At 41.6% G+C, this 16,150-nt stretch overlaps 1 protein-coding gene across 1 annotated transcript in view; it reads left to right on the forward strand.

The window, feature by feature from the left end:
* Window positions 1–4,182: 4,182 nt before the first annotated feature.
* Window positions 4,183–16,150, forward strand: part of MLIP (muscular LMNA interacting protein) — a 160,889-nt gene continuing 148,921 nt past the window's right edge. Inside the window, exon 1 of the mRNA XM_065402009.1 lies at window positions 4,183–4,245. Coding sequence (XP_065258081.1) covers window positions 4,183–4,245 — 63 coding nt within the window. The remainder of the gene's footprint in view (window positions 4,246–16,150) is intronic.

The following is a 16,150-nucleotide window of genomic DNA, read 5'->3' on the forward strand; positions in this document are numbered from 1 at the left end:
GCAGCGAGCGGCGTGGAGCCTTGCGGGGCCAGTTGGAGTGGCCCAAGGAACGGCGAGCGGAGCTGTTTGCGGGGACGGCTGGAACGGCTCACAGGTCGGTGAGCGGAGCGGAGCAGCTTGTAGAGTGGAGCAGTTTGTGGGATGGCAGGAAAGTGGACTGGCTCGTGGTGAAGGCTGCGGCGGAACCCCCACGGAGAAACAGACGGCTGGCCAGCCTCGGATCACGTAAGGTGCCCCTTAACACCCTGCGTGCCCCCCCCTTTTGCTCTGGGGCTGCACTGACCAGGGACAGAGACTTTGGGGGTTGTTGGACTTTTGGGACTTTGGGTGGTTGCTGGACCCAAGAGACTTTGGGGGTGTTGGACTTTGGGGACTCTGGGTGATTTTTGGGTTGTTGGATTCAAGAGCCAAAGGGAAAGGACACAGCCCAATTTGCTGGGGTGGGTTTTGCTCATGGTTTGTGTTATGAATCCTGCTTGTGGTGTTTTTCCAATTTTATGCTGATGTCGTTTACCTCATGTTATTAAACATTTTCTGCTACACTCAGACTCCGTGCTTGCGAGAGGGGAAGTATTGCCTCTTAGAGGTACCCAGGGGGGTGGTATGTAATTGTCCCAGGTCACTGGGTGGGGGCTCGAGCCGGTTTTGCATTGTGTTATTGAAACGGAACCCCTAGATACAGAACCCGGCCCTTGTTGCTGCCAACTTAGATGGGCAGAAGGGTTACATTTCAAAGAAGTATCCACCACCGCGTAACAGGTGTAAACCATTTGCTAATCTGCCAGTCCGCCCTCTATTGGGTCCTATTCTCCAATAGGCTGAATTTGTGGTCATCAGCATGACCACAAATTATCCTTTTTTCTCAATGTGCTGTGCAGCTCAGTGGTAATTTCGCACCTGTTCTAAAGTCGATTGAGGTCAATTGAAAGCCTCCCACTGGCCATTCATGATGATTCTCTATTGGGACAGAACACAAGACTCTCAAATACAGGGGACCGAGCTTTCTCAGATGCTGGTTCATGACTATTGCATTTGCTTTCTGAAGAGATTAGAATGATCACAAACCTTGATGCCTGCAGAGTAAGATTCAGACTGACTTTTTACATTTAGCTTTCTTCTAATAAGTAATAATATATTAAAATGCACAATCATATCAATGAGGGAGGGATTGAAAAGAACAATCTCTTTTCAGGTAGAGAAAGTGCTCATATATCATGGTGCCGGTAGATTTGATTATCATGGGAGTTATGATCATGTGCTAATGCTCAGAAGGAAGCATATGCTCTTCTTGGCTGTATTTGACAGGTGCAGCAGACATCCTGACGTTCTCTGCAACTGAACTATATCCCCCTCAGTAGTATATAATATTGGCTACATGCATTACTTGCATGTCCTGTGTGAGCAAGTCCTGACTTTTCTAGCATAGGCTGAAGGTCTGTCATGTAACATACAGCTTAGACCCCTAATAAAGTACATTGGCCTCTAGTCTATGAGCTTGATCCAGAGCCCATCAAAGTCAACAGGAAACTTTCCATGAACTTCAATAGGCTTTGGATCAAGGGTAGTCCAGTAATTTATTGCATCTCTATTTAAACATCCTGGGCCTTATTCTCCTTTCCCTTTCAGCAAAGGAAATCAGGAGTAATGCCACTAAAATCAATGGACTTATACTGGTGTAAAACTAGTGTAAGAAATAGGAGACAGAGGCCACCTATATTAAAAATGCAGTGAATAAACACTTAAGAGCCAGATCCTCAGTTTGTGTCAATTGGTGTAGCTCCATTGAAATCTGTCTCCCCCTTTAACCAATGCTATGCAGGTAACTTTCTATTCTGTGCTTCTCCACTACCTCATATTGTTTTTTCTTCCACTTTGGGGACTGAAGCAGATTTTCTGTGCATTTTGAGTATTTGACTCCCATCCATCTATGTATTGTGAAAACAATAACTAAGTGACCACGATACCAAGGATGCAGTGATATCAAACTATGGCCCCAAGGTAGAGTTTATATTACATTGCTGCACATTTATTTTCTTTACAATACGAGGGCAGACTATTTTGACTTGGGACCGTTTTTACTTTCTGTAAATCTGAAATTACTTCAAAGTGCCACATTAATAGTAATAGAGATTTCAGTTTTTCATATGTGCTATGGGAATTTTCAGAAAGCAGATGGTACAATTTTCTAATCCACCTGGCTCTGGCATACTCAAATTAGAAAATGTCTGGAAGAGAACAAGGAACATCGTTGTGCTTCTGTGGCACTGCTCCATGGAAGGATTAATGACTTTGGGTGACATTCACCCCTTTGCAACAATGTAATATAAGCTGCTGTTTAAATCCCACTTAAGCACTATTTTGATGGCATAAGTGGTGCATAGGCCTTGTGCTAGTCCCTCTGCCCAGGGAGGAATTTCATCCTCACAGAAGAGAGGTGAGTCGTCTTAGTACTTTTCTCATTCCTGACCAAGAGAGAGGCGATGCTATTTTTTCCCTGTGTTTATGCCACTTATTTGTGTTTTTTCTGCCCCAGCTTTTTCAGAAGAATCAATGAGGGTATTTTTTTTTTTTAGCCTCCCAATTTTAAGTAAATTTATATATATATATTTTTCTACTAGTCCTACCTTGTAAATGTGTGTGGTTCTTTAATTTCCCTTCCGTCACTCTTCCAGCCATGGTCTTGTACTTCTATAAAGCAAAGATAAAAGAGAGACTAAAAGATAACTATAGAAAGAACTTTTTCTTTGTTATGAACAAAGAAGGAAAAATGTGAGTTTTGGCAACTTTTTCTTTGCCAGTTTTATTTAATATCCTCTCATAATTTTTCTCCACTCTTTCCTTCCCATCTGAAGCTCTGAAGATCATGTGGGTACAGTTCTCAACAAAAAGTAAGCAATGCAGGAAGAAATATGTGTTTAGCTTTGACTGTCACATCTACAGTGGCACGCAAGTTAACAATTCCATGAAGCCAAAACTAGGTTTTTACTAGATAAGAACCAGAAGCAGGTTTCAGAGTGCTTCAGGCAAAAGAGGATGGTCCTCTAGTAGTAATTGAAATTCTCTTAATATAATCTGAGCATGTGACATCTACATTGCCAATTTCATGAAGGAAAGTTTAATTTTTCTGATATGTCTCAGAACCATCAAAGAATCTATTCTGATTCAGTAGCAAAGTATTTTTTTTTTTACAAGACTGTGTTTGCAATTGGACTTTTCCCTATTAGTTACTAGGAATTGCAGAACAAACTGTGCATGCGAATCACTCAGAAGATATCAGCATTGACCTAGTTGATGTAGCAACCAGCGGTTGTGTTGTAAACCTTGGAATCTACAGCACAGCCAAGGAGAGAACCTCCTCCCACCACAGTTTCTAATATTGGACTCCTGACTTTATCATCATGAACCCAAGCCAGGTTATTCTTCTATAGTTAACTCACTTTAAAAGCCCATCTCCCTTGATATGTAATGGGCTTTAAATACAGTGATATTTTATATCTACACTGACCAGTTCTTGAGTGTATTAACACTTGTAGCACAGATACAATGTTCTGATTTTGTTTTTGCATTTCAGAAGATCAAGAAGACATTTAATATAGCATGTCCTATTATTAGAAGGACACGAGGAGAATACATCTCTACATTAAATTCTAATGGGACTGCTCAACAGCACACTCTGGTAACTGAGAAAGATCAATAGACAAACGTATGTATCCTTTTTCAAATGTTGCTCTGGTTACTCTGTGTCTATGTAACATCATATCATACAAGCTAATCATATTTGTCATTTTAGTTGGCTAATAAACTGTGCATTCAAGAATAAAGTTCTACTGCGATCTAGCTATTACTTTCCGGTTCCTTTTCAGGGAGTCTTTAAACACAAGCTTATTTTGTGTGTGTGGGGGTCCAGGTAACAAAAAACCTGCTACAACAGTACTCACGTTAAACAGTTTGCTTTGATGCCAAAATAATATTTATTGTTATCTGAGGCCAGCTGCCTGCCTTCTCTCTAGGATTCTATTTGTGAAGTTTCTACGTCTATAAATGGAAACACTAGCTAACCAGAAATTATCACCAGCACTGCCTGATAGAGTTCTGTCTCACAACTTGTAAAGTACAGTGATATCTAATATGTAGTCAGATTAAATCACTTCTACCCAGGATCTGAGCCTCTTTTTCTGGGACATGGAGTTAGAAAAGCACGAAAAAGAAATCTCAGCAAAACACACCTTAAAGGAGAAGCTGACGGTAAGACATGTTGAGGTTTACTCTACAAACATTTTAAACTTAATGGTGAGGAGGAAAGGCAAAGCAACTGTTGAACCTTAGAAAGATTCCAGTAATATTTCTATGCTTCCTCTAGCCAGTGACCTTGAAGATTAGCAGGCTTAGTGGTGCATGTTGAAATGAATTATGAATGATATCTTTCAGTGGAAATGATGGAATTTCATTAGTGACATTTGTGTAGTTGCAGAGTGAAAAACTAATTCAGTACAATTATATAATCCAAACCCAGGCCGATTACTCAGTTTTCTTCCAGGATTTCTGTATCAGAGTGTTTTCATGTTCTTGCAGTTTATTTTACATCAATAAAGGGCAGGTTGATTAGAAAATCTTGTCAGCTCCTTCATTGGAAACTTGAAAATGAATTTAAACCAAAATAGGTGACCACAAGAAAAAAGAATGGTCAAAAATGCAATTTTATATTTGAGTAACATAGTATTTAAATACAGCTCTACATTGCAAAATAGAATTTGTTAATACTAAAGGTCATTTCCCAGACATCACCAAAGTGTCATGTTATTCTTGACTTTATTAACTGATAAGCTGTACTTAGTGCAAGTGATTGCTGATTTGTTTCTTAAAGAAAGATGACAATGTACTCTGATCCTGAGAGCAAGGTAATGCTATTATTGTTATTATTATTATCTATTATTTCACTTCACAGTGGGCAAGAGTTTACTCATGTTTGGCAGTAACTTATTCCTCAAGTAACCCCATTTAAATGAGACTACATGTGGGGTGATGTGTTACTCAGTGAGAATATGGGTATCCAGAATCTGACCCTAAACTGGTAATTACACATAGAGCCTGATTGAGACAGAGGGTAGGTTGGCTAGTGAGTCTAGGAGATCTTGAAACAAAATGTTAACTAATTTCTCTGTCTCAACTACTATGAATTTTTCAGGTAGAAAATTGTTTCTTTAAACAGTATTATCTGAAGGAGTTTTCAGATATTAGTGTTAGTATTTTGTAAGAAAGCTAGTCAATCATTATTAACACTTCAGACTATGCAAGAAATACTGCATCTTTCTTATCTTCATGGCAAGATCCATAAAATGTAAAGAAAAAATATCAAAGGTTAAATCACTTAGATAATTCATACAAGCTGCAGGAAAAAAATATGCCTTGAAGTTCTTGTTTTGTATAGATCCTGTGGGAAAAAATAATATAAACATGTAATTAAAGATTGTATCATAATGCATACACACAAGGGGGCCCAATTAAGTTTGCCCAGGCAACTTTAATTCTGGCATTTCCTCACTTTTAAGACTTGATTTTGCAACCTTAATGTTCTTCTAATGTAGTTTTTAAAAAATCTTACTGAGAAAAACAAATTCCCTTATGTTGAATCATGTTGACATCCACATGGGTCAGCCACAGGGTTGGATCCACAATACAGACCTCTGCCACTTGAGCTAACAAAGTAACTGATAGAGGACAACAACCTACTATTTCTGTGTGGACCAGACACTAGAGAAGGATGTGAGTGTGAGAGATTTTCCCAGTGAGTTTCATAAATATTTGGTGACAGCAGAAGAATGGTGAGACTCAGGAATCTTGGACTCTATTTGAGTTCTGGAGGGAATTGTGCTGAAGTTGTCACAGACCCTTCTGCCTGTTCCCTCTAAAACTGACCCTTTCTGCTCCTGTCTTCTCAAGCCTATCCCAGGCCTGTCCCTTCTCTCTCATCCTCCACCTCTTCATTCATAGGTGCCGATTCCGTGGGTGCTGTGGGGCTGGAGCACCCACGGAGAAAAATTAGTGGGTGCTCCGCACCCACCGGCAGCCAAGCTCCCCCCACCCGCACCCCCTCTTCACCTCCTCCTCCCCTGAGCATGCCGCGTCCCCGCTCTTCTCCCTCCCAGTGCTTCCCGCCCACTGCCTAACAGCTGTTTGGCGGCGTTTGGGACTTTCTGGGATGGAGGGGGAGGAGTGGGGATGCAGTGTGCTCCGGGGAGGAGGCAGTAAAGCGGTGAGTCAGGGCGGGGCCTTGGCGGAAGGGGATGGGGCGAGGGTGGGGCAAGGACGGGGCCAGGGGTGGGGGTGGGGTCGAGCACCCACGGGGCGGAGGGGAAGTTGGCGCCTATGTTTTCATTCCAGTCCCAATCTCCTTGCCCACCCAGTTCCCATCTCCCAGACAGGACACCCCCACCTGAGTCCCATTCTTCCCCACACAATGGTTCCCAGTCCAAATCTCCACTTCTTGTAATCCACCCTGGGCTTCTCATCTGATCTGAGTCTCTCCTCTTTGAAACAAGCAGATCAGCTCAATGTTCAAACATAATTTAAGAATCTGTCAGTTTTTAATCCAGATATCCTGTATAAACATTACTGTTGGTGTTTCCACGTATTTGTATTCAGTGTGTAGTGAATGTGTGAACTAAGATAAATGCTGTATGAGATAACAATTCTATATTTTAAACCCTATGAATTAGATTACACTGCAATATTTTAAATTCTGGTTTATACTTTGCTGATTGTTCCAAATATTTCCACCCTTTTGTTCACTAGAACAAAGATCTGATCACAGGTTTCTACAGTTCTTAGAAATGTTCAGCGACTACCCAGAGACCAGTTCATACTCAAGATACTGTATGTCTCCAAAGTGGGACAGCCTCACTGTACATAAAGGAGTCATTGCCTTCTGACTCTTTGATAAACAGAAATTATTGTCCTCCTAAATTTCTGCAATCTGGCTCTGTAGCTCATTCAAACCATACTGTGGACCAGATCCTCAGCTAGTGTAAATCAGTTTTTATTGAAAGTGTGGATGATTTACTCTGACCAGTGAGGATCTGGTCCTACATATCCCCACACATCCTGAAAAGTTCTCTTTGTACACATCTCATAAATATATGGCACTCTCTACCATCTCACTTAATAATGTCCAGACTTGACTTTAAAGAGCTCCCCTTATCTTGGCTCGTGGGAGCAAGTATTTCTGTTGTCAGGGTCTCTGGGAGAATTTTTTAAAAGTGACTGTGGAAATGGAAGGTTATACTGGATCTATTTTGTGAACAGTAAAGTCAAATGAGATGGATACAGATATTCTAAAAACCCCTCTATCTCTGTTAATCTTCAATAGATCAGCCTAACCTGACTCATGGAGCTATCCTTTTGCACTTGTGACTTTGTTATACACACACAAGGCAGAGGCATTTCTGGAACAGCCCTATTGATATGAAGGTAGATGCTGAGTTCAAAATAATCTTCCTGATTCTATTCCTGATTTCTCACCCACTGATACAGGAAGAATTCTCCTCCCAGCCACTTGTAAGGCTTTTATTATATTTCACATTTTATCTATTTCCTATTTGAACAATTGTAGCAAATTGACACTGGCATCCTTAACAGAGAACATTCAATCTTTGCACTACCATTTTTCAGGTTTATAAAACACAATTGACTTTTAGGGTAAATTAAATAATGGTAAAGAAGGAAAAGCCACAGAGGGACAACAAATTAAGCCAAACCAATCTGTAGAGTGGAAAAAAATAGCATGTGTTGCTCGAAGAGGCATTAGGATTATGCTTTGAATGAATACGTGTGCTCTATATAAGAAAGGACTGAAGGATTTAGACTAGAGAATCATTATTTGCTTTTCACAAGTCATATCTGGATCCAGCTAGTCCTGAACCAAATGATTTAAATCAAATCCCCCAAAGTCAAAAGTTGTTGTTCTGTGCTGGTGTGAAGTGGAGCTTGTCACAACTCTCTTGTACAGATTTCTACAATTGTCTAAAAGACACTTACATTGCCTGTGCATCTGCCTGAAAAACAATGGAGGTCCCTGAACTGATAGCTGTCTATGCACCCCCCTATTAGCAAAATGATTGCTCCCACTTGGATGTCTCAGGGACAGTGGGGATCAGGAAGGTCTGGCTAAGTGTGCGGGAGTGAGAAAACGGGGATATTTTCTTGATAGTCTAATGTGCTGTGGCCTTACTGATGAACCTTTTTACTTCTTCCCTCCAAACAAATTTCACCCACTCCTACTCTTCAGATTGCTTCACTGACTCCTCAGAGCACTGAGCTACCTATTCTGTAAATTGTAATTGTAAATTGACAGGTGAGTACCCAGTGCATAAATCCTCATGGAAACTGGAGGCAAAATGCAAAAAAATAAAATAAAACAAAAAAATAAAAAGCCACCATTCGTGAATGACCCTGATCCTGTTGCCAGTGAACAGAGGACAATCTCCCTATGGAGTGGACCAAAGAAGAGCCAGGGGCCCTCATACATAAAAGCAAGTGCCACACCTACTGGAATAGTGGTTACAATTCTGTAGCATTTGTCCATTGTTTGCCCCATCCTTTTTCCCTCTCAATACCAGACACACTCTTCCTGCACTCCCCACTGGTCCCTTCTTCTTCCCTTCAAAATCCCTCTTACCCTCCCTATTCCCTTACACATTCACACTCCCACTACTGCCATTCCTTTTAACCTTCCTCTACCCCCAGTCAAAACAAACAGCAAAGTAAGTTGAAACTTGTACCAGTGATCATCTATATATTCTATCCCCTCCATCCTCCACTCCTCATCTGGTACTGGATCCTTGAGACTTCAAAAGCTTCAGGCTGTGGTCTGTCTCTTCCTATGTATTTGTACAGTGCTTAGCACATGAGGCCCTGATCCTGATGGGTCTTTCTTTTGCGGCTACCATCACATAACCAGTAAATGATAAATAATCCTAACCTATGCTACAGGCCTTAGGCTGTGTACTCCATCAGTGCAAGTCCCATCACCTGAACTTCTCTTCCAACGTATCTAAATGTAAATAGTGTAACAGAGTTGCTGTGCTGGCTGGGGCTGTGTGTGTGCCACATCCACAGGCAGCCCCTAAAAGACGTGATGTCCTCCCAGACGGGAAGGACCCCTTACTCAGAGAATAACCCTGGGAAGAAGTTCAGGGTGGGGCATGGTTTCTGCCCCGGGAAAGAAGTGTTTTGGAGTCAGGAACAGGAGGGGAGCTGCCTCTGTCCCCTCTTCCAGGATTAAATAGATTCTGTGCTTACTGAGCTCGTGTCTGTGTCGTCATTCTGGGGACTGCTTGTTTATGCTAACCCACCAAGAGGGAGATTGAGGTCATGCAGCAGGGCAGCCCTCACCCCAATGGGATATCCTCTCGTCTTTTGGCAGATCGGACACAGTTTCCATCTACTAGAATGCTACTGCATCAGTGAGCTGGTACAGCAGGCAGCTTGGGTGGAGGGAATCGTGCTGTGGAATCCTTGTCCTCTGCATTTGTTCTTCTCTCTCCTGCCTGCAGAGGGAGATCACTTTGGTTCAGGAGTGGTGGTGGTGGTGAACAGACAGCTCTGCCAAAAACTCTTATTTGTTCTGTTTTCTGAGCAGGTCTCTCCTTTGACTTTTCTCTCACTCTGTTCTAGTTGGGTGAGACCTAAGCGGGAGCTTGTAGAAATATGTTGTGTGTCCCCCACACTTTGCAGTCTCAGCTTTTCTTTACTAGATTCCCTACTGAGAAGGATACATTGTTTTCAGAGCTGTTAGTGAACCCCCTTCCACAGTGAGAACTGCAGCGCTGTACTGTCAAAGTGCACAATGCATATAATGTATTTCCCATTCAGTACCAGGGCATCGCTAAATTTTTCACCCTTCTTTTAGGGGGCTGCCAAGTCAGTATTGAATCAGTTCAGATCTCCAAACACTCCGAGAGTTTTTATCCAACAAAAATGCACTTGGATTTTGAACTAGAGACTTTTGTTGAGGATCATGTTTCCACAACTATTGCAATGTTATTTATGTTAACACAGGCAAGTCCCACATGCCTTGAAAGGAGTCCCATTAAAGTCCATGGAGCTGCTCTGAGGACTAAAGTGAGCAGTGTTTGACCCTTAGAAAATTAGGTTAAACTTCCTATATATCAACTCTCCAGGGTCAAAGTGTGACACTAAGTTACTGTTGCATAACAAAGCATGAGCTCATAAAGGGAATTATGATGCAGAAGAATTAACCTAAAATCATTTTGGATTTTTTTGGTAACAGTTTCAAGCTAATCCATGGTCAGATACAAAACTGCAAAGAGAAAAGAAGCCTGAGCACAGTATAAAATGCACAATCAATTTTATCGTCAATTTGACAGATACAATATATAACAAAAGTTGACAGTACCAGTAAGCAAATATGCTCTGGAAAACTGGAGAAAATACTGGTGTCAATTAAGTAGAACATTACATTTAAAGGAGATTGAATTAAAGATTTTATTTCTATTATAGTTCAAGTCTCTTTGTTCCCCTGACTTTCATTGTCTAGTGGGTTAACAATGGAGTTATTCTCAGCAGTGTATATCAAACACAGTACATCCCATATGCAGTTAGTGCAGCTTTGTGTGTGTGTGAATAGATTATCCCAGTTTATCAGAGGGGAATGAGTTACAGCCTTCTCTAACCCTGGTCAGACTCCACATCAGTCTGACTTTATCCGGGAGCTTGTCATAGCTGAGTGCCCCTCATTCGGGGATGTGTTATCTGCAGTTCCTATGTACTTTGGGGGGTTCTGAGATGCCTTGTCCCAAAGAAGTGCAATTGTCCTGGTGGATCATAAAGGGAGACCGGGTCACTGCAGTACCTGGTCCATACCTCTGAATGGCTTTGAAGATCAGGACCAAAGGCTTGACCTGGCAATGGGAGTGGACGGAGAGTCCAGGAGGGAGCTGAGCCACCCAGGTGGCATGCTTTAAATGTCCTGCCTGGCCAGCGGGGTGGGCTGCTGCACTGCACAAACCGGAGCTTCTGCATTGCTGCCCCGTAGAGCCCCAGACATAGTGAGATACAACAATCCTGCCTGGAGGTGCTGAATGTGTGGGTCATCTAGGAAAGTTCACTCTCAGCAAGCTGCAGGTGCCAGAATGCTTGTCACCACTGATACTGGTTGCCTAGGATCAGTGATGAATCAAACAGGACCAGAGCTGTGCACCATTTTGACAAATGAGGGGGAGATTCCTTTGATGAAAGGGGGAGGAGAGAGAGTCCTGGCAAGTCCTTGAAGTGTTTCCCCTTTCTAATCAGCATCACTTTACTCTTGCCTGAGTTGGGTTAAAGCCAGCTGCTCTTCATCCAGATGCTAGTCACCTGCAGGCATTGTGAAATCCTTGTGGTTGCATCGGTGGGAAAGGAGAGCTACGGATGGTATCATCAGCATAGTCTTGGCAGCAGGTTCCTTGAATTGTCACCAAGTGGTCTCATGGAGATGTTGAAGAGGAGGGGGAAAGGGCCATATCCTAAGGACCCTGCAGCTGAGGCATTTCAGGGATGATCTGCAGTTGTATATTTGTATATTTACTCTCTGGATCTTCTTGGTGAGGAATGACTGGAACCTTTGTAATCCTGCACCATCTACTGTAGCAAAGTCATGCAAGTGGATCAGGGACACCTTGTGAGCCACTGTAGTGATGGCTGCAGATACCTTGAGTATCATTAGCACTGAAACATAGCCTAGGCTATGTGCTTGTCTGAAGCCTGATTGTGAAGCATGCAGAATGTTGACAACTGTCATGTGTTTCCAAAAGATTTCCCCTAGTTATGTGAAATTGGAGATAGGGTGATGTTTTCTGTACGCAGTGCTGGCTTTTTGAGCGTTGTGCAACAAACAATTGAATTTTTTTTAAATGGTAGTTTTCATAGATTCATAGATTCCAAGGCTGGAAGAGACCGCTGTGAACATCTAGCCTGACCTTCTATATAGTACAGGCCTTAGAACTTCCCCAAAATAATTCCCCAGCATATCTTTTAGAAAAACATCCAATCTTGATTTTTAAAATGGCCAGTGTTGAAGTATCCACCATGACGCTTAGTAAGTTGTTCCAATGGTTAATTACCTTCTTCTGTTCCCAAGCCCTCTTTAGCCATAGATAATAAAACTGCACCTGTCATAAAGACAACCCCTCAGTATAGCTCCTGCATAAACCGATTTTAAAAGCACTTAGCGTTACAGCAGCAGTTGCTGCAAGTCTGTCAGTGATACATGTTGCTGAAATGAACTTTTGGAAATAGCCTTATGACAGTAAATGAGAGAAGAGAAGGGAGATGATTAATGAGAAGGGAAGATGCAATGGGGACCGTCAGAGTACTGTGCTTTCACCATAACATTTATTACATACAGTACATGTGGCAAAAATATTTTCCATATTCTCTTTGCAGCAATTGTCAAATACCTAAATATGTCGAATCATTTTGCCAATATTATCCCCATTGGGAGAGGTTTTAAATAGAGTGGTATTTAGGATAAAGTTAGTTTTAAAGGTTTTAAAGACTAGTTTTAAAGGTTCTAAACTACTTTAGAAACTTTACAGAGCTGTATAGCTATTTTTCACATTTCACCGCCTGTCTCTTGATGTTTGTCCCAAGGTAATTTTTAGACAGCAGTGCTCCCAAACTTCCTCCCTAGAAATGGATTGAAACTGATTCAGAAAGATAGGACAGAGATGGACAGAAATGAAGACATTTTTATTTTTATTTTTGTCAAACTCAGTTTTTCCCTTCTCCACATCTGTGGTAACCTTCTTTATTCTCTCTGGATTAGAAAGGATAGCACTGACTGCTGAGGTACGTACCCTGCTGCCACCCTTGTCTCTCTGGGGGCCCCAGTACCATCAATCCAAGTGGGGAGCAGATCAAAATTAGGAGTGGCATGATGGGCATGGAGCCAACGAGGGTCCCCATGGCTTGGTGTAACCAGGGTCTCAGATTGCCTTAATCCAGTTTTGCAAACATCATCACACTGTAACACAATGTCACCCAACCAAATCTGATGACCCTGTGTTTGTTCATCAGACTCAAGCAGGGTTTGTCTGGATCAGAATGAATTTCCACCAGAAGCATTTGTCCAAACTGAATTTTTTATTGTGCTTTATCGTGGTACAGCTCAGAAACTGACATGCTTGTTGTCTGATAACAAGCACTGGAGTATTGGATTTATTATAAACATAGCTGGTCATGTCAACTCTAAGGATGCCGAAGACTTTCTATTATAAGATCCAGTTTTCAGTTGCTTATAACTTTGCCAGACTTTAAGTGTTTGGACTAAAATGTTGCATGCTGATTGTCTGCCTCAGGCTGTTCTTTTGTTTTTTGTTTTTTGTTTTAAAGTTTCAGCCAAAATAACACTGGTCTACAATTTTTGAGAAGTTGTCTGCTTCAGAGATAAAATGTGCTATTTATTTGTATTTTGATGTGCTGAATTCAAATATGACAATTAAAACAACTGATTGGCTACTGTTTCTAAGATATTTAAGTTTTTACATTTTATGTCTATGTATATTGTGTAGATAGTAGAGTTTTAATCATAAATTGTAAACCTAGGTCTTTTCATGTGTTTATGGTTGCTTTACATGATAATATTTCACCTGTCCTGTTTATGTAACACTTTAAAAATCAGCAAAAGAGTTATATAAATAAAATTTATTATGAAACAAAAGGCAAAAAACTATTATGTACATAGTTTAGTCCTATTCAGTGTCTACTCGGTGCTTCTTGGCTTGTCTCTTGTATTCATTAAATGGAGCATCTCTTGTCACTGTCCAGCAATAGTCTGCAAGCATTGATGGGCTCCATTTGCCCTGATAGCGTTTCTCCATTGTTGCAATGTCCTGGTGAAATCGCTCGCTGTGCTCATCGCTCACTGCTCCGCAGTTCGGTGGAAAAAAATCTAGATGAGAGTGCAAAAAATGTATCTTTAGTGACATGTTGCAACCAAGGCTTTTGTATGCCTTGAGGAGGTTTTCCACCAACAACCTATAGTTGTCTGCCTTGTTGTTTTCGAGAAAATTTATTGCCACTAACTGGAAGGCTTTCCAGGCCGTCTTTTCCTTGCCACGCAGTGCATGGTCAAATGCATCATCTCGAAGAAGTTCACGAATCTGAGGACCAACAAAGACACCTTCCTTTATCTTAGCTTCACTTAACCTTGGAAATTTTCCACGGAGGTACTTGAAAGCTGCTTGTGTTTTGTCAAGGGCCTTGACAAAGTTCTTCATCAGACCCAGCTTGATGTGTAAGGGTGGTAACAAAATCTTTCTTGATTCAACAAGTGGTGGATGCTGAACACTTTTCCTCCCAGGCTCCAATGGCTGTCGGAGTGGCCAATCTTTCTTGATGTAGTGGGAATCTCTTGCACGACTATCCCATTCACAGAGAAAACAGCAGTACTTTGTGTATCCAGTCTGCAGACCAAGCAAGAGAGCAACAATCTTCAAATTGCCACAAAGCTGCCACTGATGTTGGTCATAGTTTATGCACCTCAAAAGTTGTTTCATGTTGTCATAGGTTTCCTTCATATGGACTGCATGACCAACTGGAATTGATGGCAAAACATTGCCATTATGCAGTAAAACAGCTTTAAGACTCGTCTTCGATGAATCAATGAACAGTCTCCACTCATCTGGATCGTGAACAATGTTGAGGGCTGCCATCACACCATCGATGTTGTTGCAGGCTACAAGATCACCTTCTATGAAGAAGAATGGGACAAGATCCTTTTGACGGTCACGGAACATGGAAACCCTAACATCACCTGCCAGGAGATTCCACTGCTGTAGTCTGGAGCCCAACAGCTCTGCCTTACTCTTGGGTAGTTCCAAATCCCTGACAAGGTCATTCAGTTCACCTTGTGTTATGAGGTGTGGTTCAGAGGAGGAGGATGGGAGAAAATGTGGATCCTGTGACATTGATGGTTCAGGACCAGAAGTTTCATCCTCTTCCTCTTCCTCGTCTGACTCAAGTGAGAATGATTTTGGTGCATCAGGAACCGGCAGTCCTTCTCCGTGGGGTACTGGGCGTATAGCTGATGGAATGTTTGGATAATGCACAGTCCACTTTTTCTTCTTTGACACACCTTTCCCAACTGGAGGCACCATGCAGAAGTAACAATTGCTGGTATGATCTGTTGGCTCTCTCCAAATCATTGGCACTGCAAAAGGCATAGATTTCCTATTCCTGTTCAACCACTGGCGAAGATTTGTTGCACAAGTGTTGCAGCATATGTGTGGGGCCCACCTCTTGTCCTGATCTCCAATTTTGCAGCCAAAATAAAGGTGATAGGCTTTCTTAACCATAGTGGTTATACTGCGCTTTTGTGATGCAAAAGTCACTTCACCACAAACATAGCAGAAGTTATCTGCATTGTTCACACAAGTACGAGGCATCTCTGCTCACTTTGGCTAAACAGAAATGTGTCCCTTTGCAAAATCAAACACTGACAAATAAGAGAGCACGACACTGTATGATTTCTAGAGCTGATATAGGGCAATTTGTTCAGCAGAGTAATGTAAGCTTCGTTATGATTGCATCATCCATGACTTCTAGGAATAACATGATGCAATTCATATCATGTATGACGCAATACCAGCTTCAGATTGCATCATTCATTGTTTTGCCTAAAAAGCAAGTACTGTCCAAACCCAGTCATAGATTTATTCATAGATTCAGTCAAAGATGTATTTTAGTCATTTCTGGTTTAAATTGAGATCCCCTCCCTTTATAACTCACTTATCCTCCGTCATTCCCAAGTCAAGGGTCGTATATACTGACCCAATAGCATATCTTGAAAACTAGAGCCAATCAACAATTTTAAGCATCATTTTTGTTCTCAGTGACCCAGAATTAGTAACGTTTGACTACATTTATTTCAGAAGCATTTTGGCTGTAGAGCAGTGTAATTAAGCCATTTCAGAGAATAGAGTTAGGGAAAAATACATTGTTTTGGACACGCTATAAAATCCAAAATACTCTGAAAAATTAGTCTCTAGAGCCTGGAATCAAAAGATACTTAGAAGCCTCTCTGCCTCTTGTGCCTTAGCCTACCATTTAGGCACCACTGTCATTCTCAAAGCCTCTGCTCAGCTGCTGCGTA

This window comes from Emys orbicularis, chromosome 3 (genome assembly GCF_028017835.1).
Source record: "Emys orbicularis isolate rEmyOrb1 chromosome 3, rEmyOrb1.hap1, whole genome shotgun sequence".
NCBI lineage: Eukaryota > Metazoa > Chordata > Testudines > Emydidae > Emys > Emys orbicularis.